Source organism: Choloepus didactylus, chromosome 6 (assembly GCF_015220235.1).
Source record: "Choloepus didactylus isolate mChoDid1 chromosome 6, mChoDid1.pri, whole genome shotgun sequence".
NCBI classification, from domain to species: domain Eukaryota; kingdom Metazoa; phylum Chordata; class Mammalia; order Pilosa; family Megalonychidae; genus Choloepus; species Choloepus didactylus.
The window spans coordinates 154,200,720-154,218,462 of NC_051312.1; the positions used below are offsets into that span (position 1 = coordinate 154,200,720).

The window sequence follows — 17,743 nt, forward strand, 5'->3', positions numbered from 1 at the left end:
CCACCTTTTTTGCGCTTGAGCTTACGCTTGCGCTGCTTGTTGACAAAGCAGGCGGCCAGGGTGCTGAACAAGATGGCAGCTGCCAAGAAGCAGATGGTAGCCACGATTCCCGCCAACACAGGCCGAGCCAGCCCTTCATCAGTCAGGTCTGGCTGCGGGAAGATGTCTGCAGGGAGGGGCAGGGGTTACTCATGAGTCCCATCCCAAGTGCCCCCTGGCCCTCCTCAGCCTTGCTCTGCCTCTGTAGAACACACAACATTAAGGTTCAGGTTCCATGCTCAACTCAGATATTGAAGAGGTTTGTATGGTGGTATGGTGGTGGGGTGGTGGGGTGGTAGGGGGAGTGGTGTTTGTAGTGATGGTGCTGGTGATGGTGGTGGTGGAGGTAGTGTTGGTAGTGGTGGTGGTGGTATTGGGGTGATGGTGGTGGTGATGGTGACGTGGTACTGATGACAGTGTTGGTAGTGGTATGTTGGTGGTGGTTTGGGTGGTGTTGGTGATAGTACTGGTAGTGGTGTTGGTATTGGTGGTGCTGGTAGTATTGGTAGTAGTGTGGTTGGTAGTGTTGTTGGAGATGGTGGTATGGCTGGTGGTAGTAGCATTGGTAGTGATGGTGGTAGTGGTAGTCTTGGTGGTAGTATTGGTGGTGGTGGTGATAGTGTTGGTAGTGATGGTGATATTGGTGGTGGTGGTGATGGTGTTGGTGTTGGTGTTGGTGGTGGTATTAATGGTGAGGGGGTAGTGGTGGTGATAATGGTATTGGAGATAGTGGTGGTGGTGATGGCGTTGATGGTACTGGTAGTGGTGTTGGTGGAGGCAGTCTGTGTTGATGGTGGTGGTGGTGGTGGTACTGGAGACAGTGTTGGTAGTGGTGTTGGTGGTAATGACAGGTGGTGGTAATGGTGGTAATGGTAGTCTTGGTGGTAGTATTGGTGATGGTGGTGGTAGCGTTGGTAGTGATGGTGGCATTGGTGGTGGTGGTGGTGGTTTCAGGGTGTTAGTGTTGGTGTTAGTGTTGGTATTAGTGATGGTGGTGATAATGGTATTGGAGGTGGTGGTGGTGGTGGTGTTGACAGTACTGTTGGTGGTGTTGGTGGAGATAGTGTTTGTGTTGATGGTGGTGATGGTGGTGGTGATGGTAGTGGTGCTGGAGACAGTGTTGATAGTGGTGTTGGTAATGTTGGTAGTGGTGGTGGTAACGGTGGTAGTGGTAGTCTTGGTGGTAGTATTGGTGATGGTAGCATTGGTAGTGATGGTGGTATTGGTGGTGGTGGTGGTGTTCAGGGTGTTGGTGTTGGTGTTGTTGGTATTAGTGGTGGTAGTGGTGGTGATAATGGTATTGGAAGTAGTGGTGGTGGTGGTGTTGATGGTACTGGTAGTGGTGTTGGTGGAGGTAGTGTTTGTTGATGGTGGTGATGGTGGTGGTGATGGTATTGGTGGTGGTGGTACTAGAGACAGTGTTGGTAGTGGTGTTGGTGGTAATGTTGGTAGTAGTGGTGTTAGTGGTAGTCTTGGTGGTAGTATTGGTGGTGGTGGTGATAGTATTGGTAATGTGGTGGTGGTATTGGTGGTAGTGGTGGTGGTGCAGATGGTGGTGATTGTAGTATTGGTATAGTTGGAGGTGGTATTGGTGGTGGTAATGGTATTGATGGCAGTGTTGGTTGTGGTATTGGTAGTGGTGGTGGTTTTGGTGGTATTGGTGGTGTTGATGGTGTTGGTGTTGGTGTTGATGGTGTCAGTAGTGGTGTAGGTGTCAGTACTGGATGGTTTACAGAAGTCAAATAATTTCTGCATAGCTTGGTAAAGAAGAAACTAACATCTACATATTATCTCCATGGAGATAATTCCAATAATAATCTATACTTGTCTGGTGCTTTACATTTTGCAAAGCACTTTCATACACTTGATCAGATATTCTCACGTTAACCCCATAAGGGAGATCAAGCAGCTATTTTTACTCTCATTCTCTAAATGAGAACACTGTGATTTGCTGAGCTTGGGGGACTTGCTTATATAGCCACTGCGAATCAGTGCCTGAACTAGAACCCAGAGTTCTGACTTCCAGTCCAGTGTCTGCTCCCTTATACATGCTGTCTCATTACAAAATGAGAGACTAGACGTGAAGGCTCCTGGAGGGTAAATACCAGAGCAGTGACAGGACTGTCACTACAGAATTCCAACCCATCCATTTTTAACTCATTACACTACAGGCACTGCCACTTCCCATAGTTCAGATCAGCATGCCCTGGTTATGTCAGGGACTGAGAGCCAGAGCTGGTGGGAAAGTCAGAAAGGGGTGCTCCAATTCCCTCGTTTTACACACAAGGGCCTGAGCCTCACCCCATACCAAATTCACACAGCCAGCCAGCGGCAGCACCAGGACAAGACCCCATCCCTACAGACCCCTATCTATCGTATTCTTCTCCACAGAGTTCCTCTCTTAGACTAGGTTCATCAAGGGGAACATCTGTATAGAAAAATCTATTGGGCCAGAATCCATTGTCGTGTCGATAATGATGACGGATAAAAATACTCGCAATCATGCTGACTGGTTGAATAGACAGTGACTGCTCCAGCCTCAGAAATGGGGTCGCTGCATCCGTGCCTACCTACGTGCTGTCTCCCAGCCACGAACATTTCCCCTCAGAAGCCAGGCACAAAGCTGCCGAGTGCAGGACAGTTCAAGAAATGAGCTTGCAAAACCCCTAGGTCTTCTATTCTGGCCATGGCTGCAAACTCTAGTCCCTGCTCCTCCATCTCCCTGGGCCCCTCCCTCAAGGAGAGCCAGGTACAGGGGTAGGCTAGGTTCTGCTGCCTCTAGGACGTATAATTTTTTTTTTAATAATAAATTTAAAATAAATAAATAAAGCAAGCCCCGGTGTGCCGCATAAATGAGAGCTGCATTCCCCACTCCAGCCAAGTCCCCATCACTTGGTTCCTCTCCCTCAATGTAACCCAAGTTGCCCTGGGCTTGCTGTCCGAGATCCTCGCCAGTGGGTCCCAAGGAAACAGTGTCACTGCAGATTGCGAAGCAAGAGCCTCTTCCCACACCAAGGGAACCACTTTGCTGAGGGAGGGCCCCTGCTGTGTTGCTGGAGGAGGATGTGTAGGGATGGGCCCCGAGCCAGGAGAGAGAGACAAATGGAGAAAATGCTAGGGAGTCAGCTTTATTTAGCCTGAAGAAATCTAGAGAGAGGAAGAAGGGGAGGGAAACGCCACCAAACAACAATTTTCTAAATAAAACAAATGTAATTATAACAGTCTTGTAATGGGTGTTCTTGACCTGTTGTTTCTTCCCTCCACTGTCCCACCCCCGCCAGAGTGGAGAACTAGAGGAAACAATTTACAGCAAACAGAACTGAAATTGGTTCGACTGCTGCAATGAGCAGAGATTTGTTGAATTTCTTTCTGTGGGCATCTGATAGAACCTGTCAAACCCACCCCTTTAGCTTGATAAAACACCATCCATCTCTCATGGAAACAGAAGCATGAGCTTAAATAAGCTACAGTGCCGAGGCCGTTCCAACTGTAGGTCTCCTTAGTTTGTCAAACAAGTCTCTCTCCCTGTATCAGTAAGTCCATCTCTATATTGTAAGAGAGCCACCCCACCTGCCCCCCAAAATACCTGTGCTGGAGACTCCGGCGATGTTGCTGGGTTCACTCAGCAGGTCCTGCATGACGGCCAGAACCCGGAACTCGTACCAGGTGTCCTACAGCCCCAGGGACAAGCTCATTAGGCGGGGGCCCTGAGACACCCGCCACCCCTCAGTGCCCCCGTCGGCACAGGCCTGCCCAAGACCCCTCCTGGGACAGTGGCAGCCTCAGCATTTAACAACCAGCTCTCCGGGATTTTAAACATTTTCTTAAATCTCTGGCTTGGGGTGTTTGCCAATTTCTGTGGTGTAAATACTCCCACCGAGGCTGATTTCAAGCTGCCAACGCGAGGCTGCTGCACGCCAAGTTGGGAAGAGGGAGCCCCCTGGGGTCTCGGGACCCGCTGTGAGCCGGCTCTAGCAAATATGTTGGGCAAGGAAGACAGAGGAAAGATGAGTGTCTGTATCTATGAAACAAGCTGCTTCCTCCACCGGGTGGGGGAACCCCAATGCTTAGAAGAGGTCAGCTGGAAAAAAGGAAAATGTATTTCCCACCAGGGGTTCTAAATTGTTTAAGGAGGGATCTTCCCTGGGCAAACCTAGAAGACGATGCTTCTGGGAAATACTTTGCCCTCCTGGGTCAGACTCACAGCAGGGAGCCAGGGCAGGGCTCGGGTACAGACACAGGGCTCTCAGCCTGTCCTGCCCTAGCTGGTGGAAGAGCTCAGAACAGAACCCCTAAAGGACAGGCCCGAGTCCGGCAGCTGCTGATCTGGGGGAGCACAGGCATAGCGGTGACGGACAGTGCATGTCTTGCCCTCCAAAGCTCGAGTTGGGTCCCCCAGAGCTCCCCAAGTCTTCAGAAAGAATGGTGCCAATTCCAGAAGCTGGGGGGAGGAGGCAGAGGAAAGCTCAGCTCTCACCTGGGACAGATCCTTGGCAAAGAATTCCAAATCGGTGCCCGGGATGCCATCATCCAGCGTGTCCCAGCGCTCTCCGACCCGGAACTCCATGATGTAGCGGTCGATGGGGAAGCTGTGGTTGGCAGGGGGCAGCCACGACAGAAGCACCCCCTGCTGGGTCCGATTGGCTGTGAGGCACCTTGGTGGGGTGACCAGCACCAGGGGTTCTGGAGTTGTGACCGGGAATGCTGCAGCCGGGAAGGGGGACACACAGAGAGGTGGGATGGGGGAGGCAGAGGTGGCAGCTTCCCCGCCGCCCACACCATATCTCTGGGGAGTCCGGAACCAGGGCAACCTCCACACACCCTGGCTCCTGTGTCCGCAGCACTGAGGGGCCTGAGGGCGTCACCCAAACAGCCCTCCCAAAGTAAGGGCAGGTGACCCAGAGTGCACATCAGGATTCCACGTCAGAGTGATTCCAAAGAACATACATGAGGAACAGAGCACCCCGAGGGGGACAAAATGGCAACGACAGGGAGGAGAGGAAAAGTGGCATGTAATTAAAGTTTCTCCTGTTCTCTTCCAAGGAACCAGGAATATCTTCTCACGGCACACAGTGCACCCTTTTGACTCCCTCCTTCAGCCCAGGGTAGAAAATGAGGCTCAAAAATGGAGCTCCTTGGGGCACAGGAGGAACGATAACTGGGAACAAGGCTGGGGATGTCCATCTGCCCTGCTTTGGAAAAGGCCCATGAGGCTTGGGCGAGATGCGGAGCTGTGACTGCAGCCAGGTGGGAAGGCCTGAGCAGCTGGGCCCAGGAGGGAGACTTGGCACAGAGTAAAAGGCTCAGCAGGGAGAAATGGCCACACGCCCGCCACCAAGCACGGCCACAGGGCCAAAGGGAAGAGCCAGCAGGCAGTACAGAGGGAGGAAAGCACAAACACGTGGCCTAACAAGGAAGGCTAAAACCCCAGGATACAGCAGTGTCTGGCCATGAATGGCTCTGCTGAGGGGGTAACCAGGAGACCCCACAGAGGCGAGGCAGATCCTCGTTGGGAGGACAGCATGCATGACTGTCCAAAAAGCTTGGCAGGGCAACTGGCATAGAGTAAGCAGTGCGTGTTGGCTGCAGACACCACCCTTGGCATCATCGGCTCCCAGGAGACAGCCTCCAGACACCCCAGCCCGGGGGCCCCCCTCACCTAAAGTATTCACAGTGACCACCTCACTGAAGGCGCTCGTCCCCAGCTTGTTCTGGGCCAGGACACTGAACTGGTACGCAGTCTCGGGCTCTAGAGTGTCCACCAGCAACCAGCTGGGCCCCGGCGGCACTGGCAAAGACAGCCAATCATGGGGTCCAAACTGTGCCCGCTTCATCCTGGCCAAAAAGGAGAGAGAGAGGATGGGGGGCAAGGGGTGGGGTGGGTTACACTGGAGAGAAGAGGGCGCATGCGGGGTCCTCCGGGGGGAGCCGGTGGGCGGAAGGTGAGGAACCCGGAAGGGGACCCACCCGACTCAGCTGGGCCCAGCTTTGTGGCGCCCGTCACAGCCACCCTGGTACCTCCTCCATCCTCCACGACAAGGGACCCTGCAGAGTCGCTGATGCTGGAGACACACATCAAATGACCAACTGCATTGTGGGAGAAGCCCACCCTGGGACCTCAGAGAGGAGGATGGCCCACGATGAAGGGGTCTCGACTGAGGGGGCAGTAAGCGCGCTGGGGACGTAGCGGATAACAGAGCGGAAGCACAAGGAGTGTGTCAGCTACGCAGGACTGGGAAAGAAGCCCCGGAGGCAGCACAAAGGAAACCCAGGGCAACCCAGAGGGCTCCCTCAGGGTAATCCGGCTTCACTCATCTGAGGACATCCCCCACTGGGGGCCTCGGTGCACTGAGAGCTGAAGCTGGTGGGGGAGGGCAAGCCTCCATGGCTGGAGCCCACCGCCTGCAGGCGCAGTACCGCCGTGTCGCCACAGGAGGGAGACGCTGTCCTGTGGACCAAGACGCCGCGCCCACCCCACCCGAAGCCCTGAGCAGTCTAATCGGAAGATGCCCCCGGGCTCCCCTCTGGTTTCAGGGCTCAGTGCCGTGGACGCCCAGGAGGGTGAGCCGGGGCGGCTGAAAGCAGAGCAGAAAGAGGCAAGCACCAGACACCAGACGTCTGAGTCAGTCTGCAGAGGGCCAGGGAAGTCAGAATGAGAAGCAGGGAGAAGACCTCCCAACCTTTGTGCTGGGAACCCCCATCCCCCAAGGTGTCCCCAACCCCCAGGCACCAAAGAAGTGTGCACAATGTGATGAAGGGATGCAGATGAGCAGCAGCGTGGGGAGGTGGGGTGAGGGTGGGGGGACAAGCAGCAAGGGAGACCCTAAACTACACAGAGCCCCCTCTGACACCCAGACCCGCAATATAGACATTCCCCAACATGGCTCAGCCACACCATATGCCCCTCCCTGGCCACGCAGCCTGGTGGCTCCAGGACCTTGCAGCCATCACTGGGCAGGGCTGTCAGGCGTGTCCGCTACCCTCAGCTGCTGAAGGAGTAGAGATAAGGGGGCGGTGATTGGATGTTTTGGTTACAACCCAGGGAAGGGACCACCTCCCAGGCCCCAGCTTGCCAGCTAGGTCCAGTTCACCTAACGAGAACTCAATGCCAGGATGCTCAGGGTCTGGGGGAATACCCACCAACCCATGATGGAACCAGGGCAGGTTCCCTTCACAACATCCTTCACTGTCAAGAAGGTGGGAAAGGGTCTCCCTGGTCCCCCACGAGTTCCCCTCTGGATCTGACCCTGGGTGGAAGAGGGGTGTCTAACGAGGAGGAAGGCAGGGGACTCCTGCTCAAGGACCTCTCCATGATGCAAGAGCCACGGGTCTCAGCTCAGGAGAGGAGAGTCCTCATGTGGCAGGAAGGGAGTCAGCTATGGCTTCTCTTCCCACCTCTTCTCTACCCCCTGACCTCACCCGGATTCATGTGCTTTTGAGAACAGTCCCCCAAAGACTGGGTGCAGATCTCCGATCACTGCATCTGACTAAATAAATAGTGGAGCTATAAAATCAAGAGAGAAGCACATGGTCCTGGAGAGAAAAAGTGGATGCTGAAGACAAGGCTGAGAAGGTGAGCCCCGCTTCTCCAGAACCACTGGGGAAGAGAGAGGATAAAAGCTAAATTCTAAGCTTCAGGCTGAGCTAATTCACAAAGCCCCAGAAGATTAGGGGTGTCATCCAGACTCCACAGAGGTCAGGGGGACCTAGAGGAAGAATGAACCAAGGACACACACACAGGGCAGCAAGAGAGGCCAAGAAGAGGGCAGCAGGTGATGGAAGAGTCAGGCAGCCCCTCCAGAGCCCCCAAGCCTTCAGGGCTGGGACTTTGGGAACGCTCAGAGCCCCTCACACCCCACAGTACCTTGTCACCATCTCAGCATGCCTCGCCATCTGGAGGTCTGGCGGGCAAAGAGCCACCTCCTGTTCTTATGACCCGCCTGCCACCCCCCACCCCCCACCAGGGACTAACTGAGGTCGGGAGGGGAAAGAAGCAGAGAGCAAAGCATGCGGGGCTGACTCACAGAGGCCCGTACCAGACTGAGAATGTCTGCTCATAGCCTCCATCGTAGCCTGGCTCCCAGGACACATTGGCAGTCGTCATGGAGACTTGGACCCGGATGCTCCCCGGGGCATGGGGGCTGGTGCCTGAAACCAGAGGGAAACGCTCAGACCCACCTCTAGCCTCCAGGGACGGCCTGGGTTTGAGTCCCGGTCCCACCACGTAACAGGCTGCGATGGTGGAAGGGTGCTGATTCCCCACCCAGCCCGGGTTCTGACAAACGCGCGATGGGCGAATACCAGCCCTCGCCTGGGACCGTGGGGGAGTTAAACCGCGAGGCGTCCACCCCTCTGGGTACAGAACCTAACACTTGTGCGAAACACTCCCAATTTGTTGGCAATTGCTATGATCACAGCTGTGGGCCCCCAGAAGGGACCGGCTACCCGTGTGGGGTCCTGGAACACCTTAAGGAGAGGGGATGGGAGCATAATGCCTGGTGCTTCAGGAAATGGGATACAAGTAACCTCCTCCTACCGCAGTCTTCTCCCTCATTCTGCTCTCCTCCCCTTCCTCCATCCTCCCCCTATCGGGCTCCTCCCATCCCCTCCTAGAAGATTGGTCGCCTACCCTTCCCCCACTCCACTTCTTCCAGTCTTCCTTTTCCCATCGGGCCCTCTCAGAACTCTGCACTAGATAACTATTACCTAGGGGGTGCCTCATTTCCCTGCCACCTGAGACGGTGGGTGATGGGGCCCCTCCCCGTCAAAAACAGAGTCCCCGAAGACGGGAGCCACAGACCCCGCGGAGTCAGGCGTGCGCGAGAACGCGCCTGCGCGGCGCAGGGACCGACTTAAGAAAGGCACCGCCTCCGCAGGGTCCGCCCACCAGACCCCGCCCACCAGGCCCCGCCCCCGCCCCGCCCCCGCACCGACGACGGTGAGGTGGGTGCTGGCAGTGATGCTGGTGACCACGTTGGCGGCGACGCACTCCCACTCGCCGTGGTCCTCCTTACTCAGAGCGCGGAACTGGAGGCTCCCACTGGGCAGGGCGTTGTGCTTGCTTCTGCTGGGCTTCCCTACCTTGGCCAAACAAGGGCGCCAGGCGAGGGCAGAGGGCAGAGGGCAGGGGGCAGGGGTGGGGGGCCGGGTCAAGGACGGGAGGAAGAGAAGCCACAGCATCTCAGGAGTCCGCGAGGGGACTGCAGGGGGTGCTATGCCAGACCCCTAACCGGAGCCCCGCCCCGGAGCCCCCCCACCTGCTCTAGGAAGTCACCCTCTGCCCTCAGCAGCCCCTCCACCCCCGCCACCAGGGGAGCTCCAGAACCCAAAGGTACCTTCCTCCAGGTGATGACGGGAAAGGGGTCTCCGGCGGCAGCACAGGGGATAAGCAGCTCCCGGCCGGCCTCCTGCCTATACTCCCAGCCCGGTAGCACCGTGAAATACGGGGGGTCCTGGAGAGGAGAGCACACCCAAGCCAGCAGGTCGGGTGTCTGTGTGCACCCATGCACCATCAGCCACGCACAGCCCCAGCGCCTCACCTTCAGGACAAGTCGTGCAGGGGTAGACTGGCCCATGGTCCCCAAGGTATTGTAAGGCACACAGGTATAAGTGCCAAGGGCCTCCTCTGTGGCCTCCTCGATGCGGATGGAGCCGTCCTCCATCAAGGTCCAGCCCAGGTTCTGCCGGAGCACACAGAGCAGAGAGGGGAGCCGCAGTCAGGGAGAGGGTATTCCATCCCTCCCCAACCCCAGGTGAAGACACGAGCTGGGCAGCCAAGCTAAGGCTCCCAGAGCACTGCTATCGGCTTGGTGGCCCACCCGCCTGAGGACACTTGCAGGAAGCAGGACTCCCTGCCTGACCTGGGACCCCCTAGGCAAAGCAGCTCTTGGTTGCCCGGCTTTTGGTGTGGGACGCTCGGGAGAGAACTAGAGCCCTGGAACAGCCGTGTGGGACACGGAGGGTGCATCCCCTAGCACCTTCTCAATCTGCAGGGGGCGGCCATCCTTGTTCCACTTGACCACGGTGGCCGGAGGCTCTGCATCCACAGGGCAGCGGATGTAGCCGTGGATTCCCACGGGCACGTAAATGACAGGGGGCATGTTGAGGACGCGGGCTGGGTCTGCAAAGGGGCATGGGGTGGGAGAGAAGCCAGTGATGAGGTAGGAGGCCAGGCACCATACGCCGAGGCCCTCCACAAGCCATTCCCCAGCACTGCCTCTCTTGTCGTGCATCCTTCAGCCAACACGTACTTAGAGCCTCCTGGGCAGGGGGACACCACGAGCAGCAGGATGACAGTCCCACCCTCCCAAGCTTGCAGCCTGCAAAGTCTGTCCAGCCCACTGCATTTATAGGGACTTCTGTTTCAAATGCTTGGAGACACTCAAAGCTCATGCCAGCAAGCTCGTCTGCAGGCCCCGTAAATGACAGCCCTGCTTTTCTCTGCCTGTCTACCAGGACCTCCCATGCCCATTTCCCCCAGCCCCTACACTCCTGACCTCAGTGCCCACATCTGACCACTCCCTTCCGCACAGGTCTCTCCTGGACAGCAGGTGGCCCACTCTCCCTCCACTCCCTTCACCCAAAGAGAATGTCAGCTCTGTCCACAAGGTGCTTGCAGCCATAACTGCAGCTGCCAATTTTTTCTCCTCCCCACTCCCTCCCCCTTCTGCTAGTTAGGCAGCCTCTCTAGGCCTCAGTTTACCCATCTGTGGGGCTTGAATATACAGCCAACCCTGGCCACAAAGCAGAGGGAAGGTGCTCCAAAGAGCAGCCCAGGGCCCCAGCACATCCTGTGAGTCACCCCACTCCAAGGAGAGGGCTACCAAGGAGAAAGATCCAGAACTTCCAGGGAAGCAGCAAGGATGAATGAACGGGTATCTTCTAAGCATTTCAAGCCCTTTAGAGAAGAGCATTACATAAATACCAGGCTGAGTTATATATTTAGACCTAGCTTCCTACTTTTGTATGGGAGAGATTCTTTTTTCTCCCTCCAAGGTTTTCAAAGCATTTATGAATGGGAAATACTCTGAATGCTGCCTCTTAGCAGAAACAAAGATCCTTGTCTCAACCCACCTGTAAATCTCAACCCGCTGAATTCCCTTGGAAGACAAGGAGGTTAGAAAAGGACAAGGTGGGGGTGGGTGGTGGTGGTGGAGAGAGACAGGAAAACCAAAACACCTCTCTCGACAGACGACAACCTGTGGCTTACGGGAGGAGGGGCCTGACCATCCCAGCCGAGAACAGCCCTGGGGACACTCTCCCCCTGCCCACTGCCCTTCCACCCCAGCTAGGACTAGACCGTGTGCTCTTCCAGATCTGTCACAACCCAGCACAGTTTGGAGCACGTCACACATGGTTTATAACTAACATAGCCACTCCTTGCTCCTACTACGGGTCTAGGTGGGTCAGATGTGCTCTCTGGGATCACACAGCTTTGCCTGGGCCTCGTACCTCTTAAAAGTTTGAGACTTATAATACAGCAGGCAAAAAGTCCTTTTAAGCTGTTCTCAATGGAGGTGGAGAAATGATGTCTTCTCCCCACCAGCAAAATCGTTCTACAGAAATGAGAAGCTAATGGGAATGCTGGTTCGTCAGCGTGTCCCAATGCCCAGTTTGGTGTCGTGGTGTCAGAGGACAAGCTCGGCCCCCTCAGCCACCGATTATTCCTCTACTTGCCTCGAGCTCATGTTGCTAACTCCTGGCTCCCCTCTCTGGGCTGCTGCCCGTCTCACACCTGCCATCCCATTCCCTTAGGTGTGAGCCGTTACCCCACCAGCCCCCAAGCGACAGAGATGTCACCTCCAGCAACAACACACAGCCCTTGCTGCCCGGGTGACAGGCCATCTGCAAGTCAGAAGGAAGAAATTAACCCTCGTTACTCCTCTCTCTCTCTTACACTCACACACACACACTGCTCAGCCTGCCAGGGCGGGGGGACACCCAACTGCAGCTGAAGAATCAAAAATTAGCAAACTGATGACTGTCCTCACACAGAAAAGATGGTTCTGGGATAAGGAGAGCAGCCCATTCATTGAGATCTCCAGCAGACTCCAGAAGAGTGACGAGAAAGCCACATGGACTCCCATCTTGATGGAGCTGCAGCTGGTCACCCCAGGACAGGGAATTCTCCCTCCCCCTCGTCCCACACGCCAATCTGCAGAGGCAGGAAGGCAGAGCCCCCGGCGAGCGGGAATCTGATGCTACACTGAGTCTAAGCTACACTCCCTCAGGGACTTAAGCAAAGAGCACCAACTAGCGACTCGTCCCAGGTACAGAGGGGTTGGCCAGGGTTCAATTCAAGGACCAGAGTTCTGCTTATCCTCGATCCAGCCAGAGCCTGGTGATGACATGGATTAGCTGGCCCAGGTGGGTGCACCTGCCCTTGGAGGACACTTGCAACCCTGGCCCCACCCACCTGGCCAGCCCACGCCCCACACCCTCTCCAGTCTCCTTCCTTCCTTCCTTCAGTCAGTCCTCCACCCACATTCCCTCCAGCCCCGTGTGGTCTGAACCTTCCGGAACCCCCTGGCCCTACTCACACTGCACGGTCAGGTACGCCGAGGCCGAGGGGGAGCGCCCCAGGCTGTTGCTGGGGACACAGGTGTACTTCCCGGCATCCTCTGGTTTCACCCGGAAGATGATAAGGGTCCCGTCAATCAGGATGCGCACCCTCAGCTTCAGGTCACTGCAAGGGGGAGAGGGGTGTGAGCCGGCAGGTGGAAGACAGGCTCCTGCAAGACATCAGAGCAGGGTACAGTGATCCCCCCAGCACCCCAGCCCCTGAGCTCAGGTCACTACAAGGGGGAGATGGGTGTGAGCCAGCAGGTGGGGAAGGGGTCTCCAGTAAAACACCAGGAAAAGGTCCTCCCTGCCCTCATAGATGAGGTAAGGAGACCTAGCCCAACCTGGTCTTCCCCAGGGCCCCCTGCACATGGCAACACAGGCTTCCATCTTTCTCCTTCGCACAGGGGCAATGCAGAGGGGACCACCCCCCTCTCTGGGGGCTCCCGAAGCCCCAAAGTCAGGCTGAGGCCGCTGCTGCTCAGAGGCCTTGCCTCCGGGGGTCTGATGGACGAGCCCCAGGAGAGAGTCCAAGCAGGTGCTCACTTCTGGAAGTAGACATTCTCGTCCTGCCAGTACCAGGTGTAGGTGAGGTTGCCAGGATACGCCTCCGCTCGGCAGGTGAGCAGAGCATCCTGGGATATGTTGACAGTGATGTTCTCAGGAGGGGAAACGATGAAAGGAGGTCCTGGGGAGACAGGAAGCACTCAAAGAGTGACCTCGCCTGCCAGGGGCTGCTGGGCAGGTGCTCTGGAAGCTTGGAGATGGCCAGGGAGGGGCGCCTGAACCCTGGCAATTGGGGGGGTGGGGCAGCACCGGCCCCAGAGCTGTGTGGCAGGTGGCACAGGATGCTTTGGGTCGGTGCCCGTGCCTCCCTGCAGTTGTGTGCCCCAGCCCTAAGTCACAGCTGACACCTCCTCAAGCACACGGGCACCCCCAACCCCCATGCACCATCCCTCTGTAATCCCGGGCTCCCCAAAGCAGCTGTCCATTGCACACAGGCTCACACTCCCTTCCTGGCCCTCCCTCCCTAAGCACAAGGCATGCAGGATGGAGAAGGCCCATCCTGTTCAAATCCAGATCCAGCACCAAGTCATCTCGTGCTACTTCCCGGTGAAGGCGGGAAGGCAAGGCAGAGAGTATGAAGGGCAAATCTCCCACCGTCCCCGGCGCTGACTTTCCAGACAGAGCCCAGCTGACTGGCCATCCCTCCCAAGGCTCTAACCGAGGCTGCCCAGGCCTGGCCTTGGCTGCTGCACTCAGGTCAGCCAACAGGGCGGGCAGACGTGCTGCTGTTACAGCTGTCCCTGCCTACACACTCGCTTCCTCTGGCGGGGAGGGGCACAGGGACAGTTGGAAGGGACCACTCTGTCCTGCCGCCCACTGTCACCTCCTGGGGGACCTGGGCCCGAGCTTCTCCCTGAGCTGCAGACCCAGCTCTGCCAAAGCTCTGATGTTATTTAAATGTCCGGGGCTTGGACCACATCCTATCTCATCTCTGTACTGATGTCCTCACTAACAGAAGGATGACCCGGGGGAGGACAGAGGCAGGAAAATGGAAGCAACCGGAAGCCCCCAGCCACAGTGCTGGATGAGGGGAGCCCCCAGCTTAGCTTCATCACCAGCAGTGGAGCACTGGGCCCTGGGAAAATCCCTCCCTGGCTCTGTTGGGCTGGAGATCCCCTGACAAAGCCCCAGGAGATAAAGAGCCCGAAGGCACCGCTCTTACCTTGGACGAGCAGGTGGGTGGTGTGGATGGCCTCCCCCTGTATGCTGTAAGCCCGGCAGGTATAGGCACCTCTGTCTTCCCGACTGACTGATGTCACTGTCAGGCTCCCGTCACTCACCTGGAGCCAAGGACAGAGGGAGCTCAGCACCCAGCACCCCCCAGGGCTGCACTGATGCTACGCTCAGGGAGAAAGGGACCAGCTACAGAGGCTGAGGCGACATGGCCTTGGGGTCTCATGCACCTGGAGGGTGGAGGGGATAGGGAAAGAGGCACTTCTCATCCTCCATCTCCTCCCAACCATCAGACACATCCACCAAGCCACAAACTGTGGATGGACAGTTTTCCTTCTGGGCCTTTGCACGTGACATTTGCAAACACGTGAAGGGAGGGGAAACAAAGAGAAGGGAGGGTGGGAGAGAGAGAGTGCCTGTGGTACCCTGGCCCGACCGAGGCCGCCCTACCTGGTATTTCCTGCTAGCACCTAGGAGTGTCCCCTCCTTGAGCCAGGTGACGATGGGCTTCGGGTTCCCAAAAGCTGTGCAGGTCATGGTAACACTGCTACCTTCCTTGGCCTCGATGTACTGGGGGGGTGTTTCCGTGAAGGTGGGAGGAGCTGGAAAGGAGACCAAAGCATGAACGACGGGATGAGCCAAGCGGGCTGCCACGGGGCGCACACACAGCAAAACACCAAGTCATCACTGACGCTCACATGGGGGCCCCGTACCAGGCACCGACACCTGCCGGCCACAGGCAAGATGAAGACAATGATCCCTGGTGTGCAGATGAAGAGGTAGAGCTAGGTCAACACTCTGCCTGCTGTTATCGTATGAGGGTAGGGTGGACACAATTCAAACTCGGTCCAGCTGGACCCAAATTCTAGACTTTTCCCTAAAAGGAGAGCTGGGAAACAGGGCCCCATCCAGGCCTGGCCAAGGCCAGCCAGTCCCACTCTTCCCAGGAAACGGCCTGCTCTATCGGCCACTCCCTTCTCCCTGCTTCCTTCTCTTCTGATTATGTCAGGCTGCATCCCCCCTGCTTGGAGTTTTGATTAAATAGGGCACCCCGTTTCTGAACACCAGCCCTGACGGTCCTCTGGAATGCCAAAATCTTGGCCCCACAAAGCTGGACTGGGGCTGGCTGTTCTGTGCTCGTCTCAAAGCACCCAAAGCCCAAGTTCAGGTCCTCTCCTGCCATCTTTGTGACCTTAAGCAAGCAACTCAACCTCTCTGGGCTTTACCTAAATCCCCCACCCTGCAGAGTTGATTGAGAAATAAATGAGACGAAGTTTGTGATAGGACCTTGTCAAATGTGGACACGTAAAAGAATGCTGCTGGTTTTGCCATTTCTGTCCCCAAGAGTCCTTGAGGCACTGACAAGAAACTTCGAGAGGTGCCTCTCCTCTCAAGCGACCCCTCCCCATGCCCTTTATGAGCCAGCCCTGCTCTGCTCCAGCCTCAGCACCAACCACATCTCCCTCTTCACCATGCTCTGACTGCACCAGCCTTCTCTGGGTTCCTTAAATGTGCCAAGAACTTTTGACCTCAGGGCCTTTGCACCTGCTGTCCCCTCTGCCTGGGAATCTGCTTCCAGATTGCATTCCCTCATTTCATTCACATCTTGTTTCCTTGCTGCCTCCGCCTGCCTGGCCAGCCCATGCAAGCTGCCCTTCCTGCCTTCTCTATCCCCTTAACACTGGTTATTTTCTTTAGAGAACACATCATTAGCTGAAACCGTGTGGGGAATTTACCCGCTCCTTTGCCCTTGTGACTAGCATGGAGGCTCCTTGTGAGCAGGGATCAGCTTTTAGTACAGTTCCTGGCATGCAGTTGAATGCCCAAAGGGTATTGTTGAATGAACAAATAGGAATAAAATGAACAAATGAATGAATGAATGAAGGGTGCACACACACCCCTGCAGGCCAACACCAGTGCAAACTCATAACCTTCTAAGGAGCAAAGCCAGGGCAAGATCACATTCTCTTATAACCTCCAAAGCCCCAGCTCAGTGTGGGCACACAGGGGCTCCTGGGGAGTGAACACTGAATGAACTAAGAAGCACATGTCATTGCACACAAAAGCACACACAACACGCATCCTCAGGAAAAGCAACTCCCAGCCACCGTCTAAGGCCATACTAAAAATGATGGTAAAAATCGGTCCCCATCCTGGAAGAGGGACCCTGGAATCCTCACCTCCAGGCACCTCTTCCCACCCCGGAACATACATGTACTCAACTCCCAACAGAGACGAGATGCAAAGCATCCCCTCCCTTGCCAAGCCTGCCCCCTACAGCACTGCTAACACATCCTCAGCCTCCATTACCTCTAGTGTCAAGCTTAAAAGAAAAGATAATAAATTAAATTAGGTCCTGAAGTGACAAATTAATTACTAATTACATAATTGCTTTATTATTTAGGTGCTAATCAGGAAAGTTCTTTGAACAATTTAGCATTTTCAGGAAAATAATGGTTTGAGTCTCCATTATTTACTGAATTAGGTGTTAGCTTGCCAGCTGCATTTCCAGGCTTAAATCTGTTTTACAAGTGCCCTGTAATTAATAGTGCAGGTTAGAAATAGGCTGACCTCGCCTGCAAGTAATTCGCCAACCTAAAGCCAAGCTTGAGCTCTTCGGTTATTCTGTTCATGATAAAGAAATAATTGAGTTTGTTTCCACCCAATCGGTCTTCAAAGAAAACACAGGAAAATGAGACGATTTGTAATTCTAATTTTTCACTGGCCTTTCATTTTCCAAAGGTGATCCCTGTCAGAAAATGCCTGACATTAAACATTCTAGTTTGGAAGCAATGGAATGTTGGCGCTTAGAGTCTTTCATTTCAATAATGGAAATATTTATGCTGGAAGCGACCTCAGGACTTGGGATGAAGGAAAAGGGGAGAAGTCTCTCTTTGACCTTGTGAGGTGTCTGTCCTGTTATCCATTTAGCATGCAGGTTCCTGGGTAATGGTGAAATATATTCTTTGCAACCCCAAGTTCCCAAGTCCGAAGCAGATGGTACACCTTCTTAGCTCTTCTCCCTAATGCTTCCATATGAACAACCTGTTTGCCTTCCCCAAACATGTCAGCTCCCTTTCCTCTGGGCTTCTGGGCATGCTGTTCCCTCTGCCTGAACTGTCCTTCCCCACCTTCCATCCCTACACCCAGGTCTTTGTGTAGAGGTCATTTCCTCAGACAAGTAAAGCTCTCTCTCCTTTGTACTCTCAAAGCCCACACTGTAACTGTCGCTGGAAGTCTCTTTCTTAAAGCCTCCTTGAGAACTGGGACTGGGCCATGTTCACTGCTGTGTCCCCAGTGCCTATGACAGGGTGGACATTCAAAAATGTGTTTTGCATGGATAAGTACTGGTGGATGTGCAAAGACTTTCAAGCTATCCAAGTCCTCTGCATCTTCCAGCCAT

The 17,743-nt window shown here is 55.4% G+C and overlaps 1 protein-coding gene across 8 annotated transcripts in view; it reads right to left on the bottom strand.

Annotated features, from left to right (window-relative positions):
- Positions 1 to 17,743, bottom strand: part of IGSF9B (immunoglobulin superfamily member 9B) — a 61,973-nt gene that overhangs the window by 20,701 nt on the left and 23,529 nt on the right. For 7 of the 8 annotated variants that reach the window (XM_037841992.1, XM_037841990.1, XM_037841996.1 and 4 more), the window contains exons 4-16: positions 14,791 to 14,942; positions 14,330 to 14,447; positions 13,147 to 13,288; positions 12,579 to 12,724; positions 10,017 to 10,159; positions 9,579 to 9,719; positions 9,375 to 9,491; positions 8,970 to 9,120; positions 8,064 to 8,187; positions 5,699 to 5,874; positions 4,517 to 4,743; positions 3,626 to 3,710; positions 5 to 166 (exon numbers count right to left, since the gene is read on the bottom strand). In XM_037841992.1, the coding sequence (XP_037697920.1) occupies positions 5 to 166; positions 3,626 to 3,710; positions 4,517 to 4,743; positions 5,699 to 5,874; positions 8,064 to 8,187; positions 8,970 to 9,120; positions 9,375 to 9,491; positions 9,579 to 9,719; positions 10,017 to 10,159; positions 12,579 to 12,724; positions 13,147 to 13,288; positions 14,330 to 14,447; positions 14,791 to 14,942 (1,884 nt within the window). The remainder of the gene's footprint in view (positions 1 to 4; positions 167 to 3,625; positions 3,711 to 4,516; positions 4,744 to 5,698; positions 5,875 to 8,063; positions 8,188 to 8,969; positions 9,121 to 9,374; positions 9,492 to 9,578; positions 9,720 to 10,016; positions 10,160 to 12,578; positions 12,725 to 13,146; positions 13,289 to 14,329; positions 14,448 to 14,790; positions 14,943 to 17,743) is intronic. The other variant, XM_037841991.1, reaches the window with a different exon arrangement.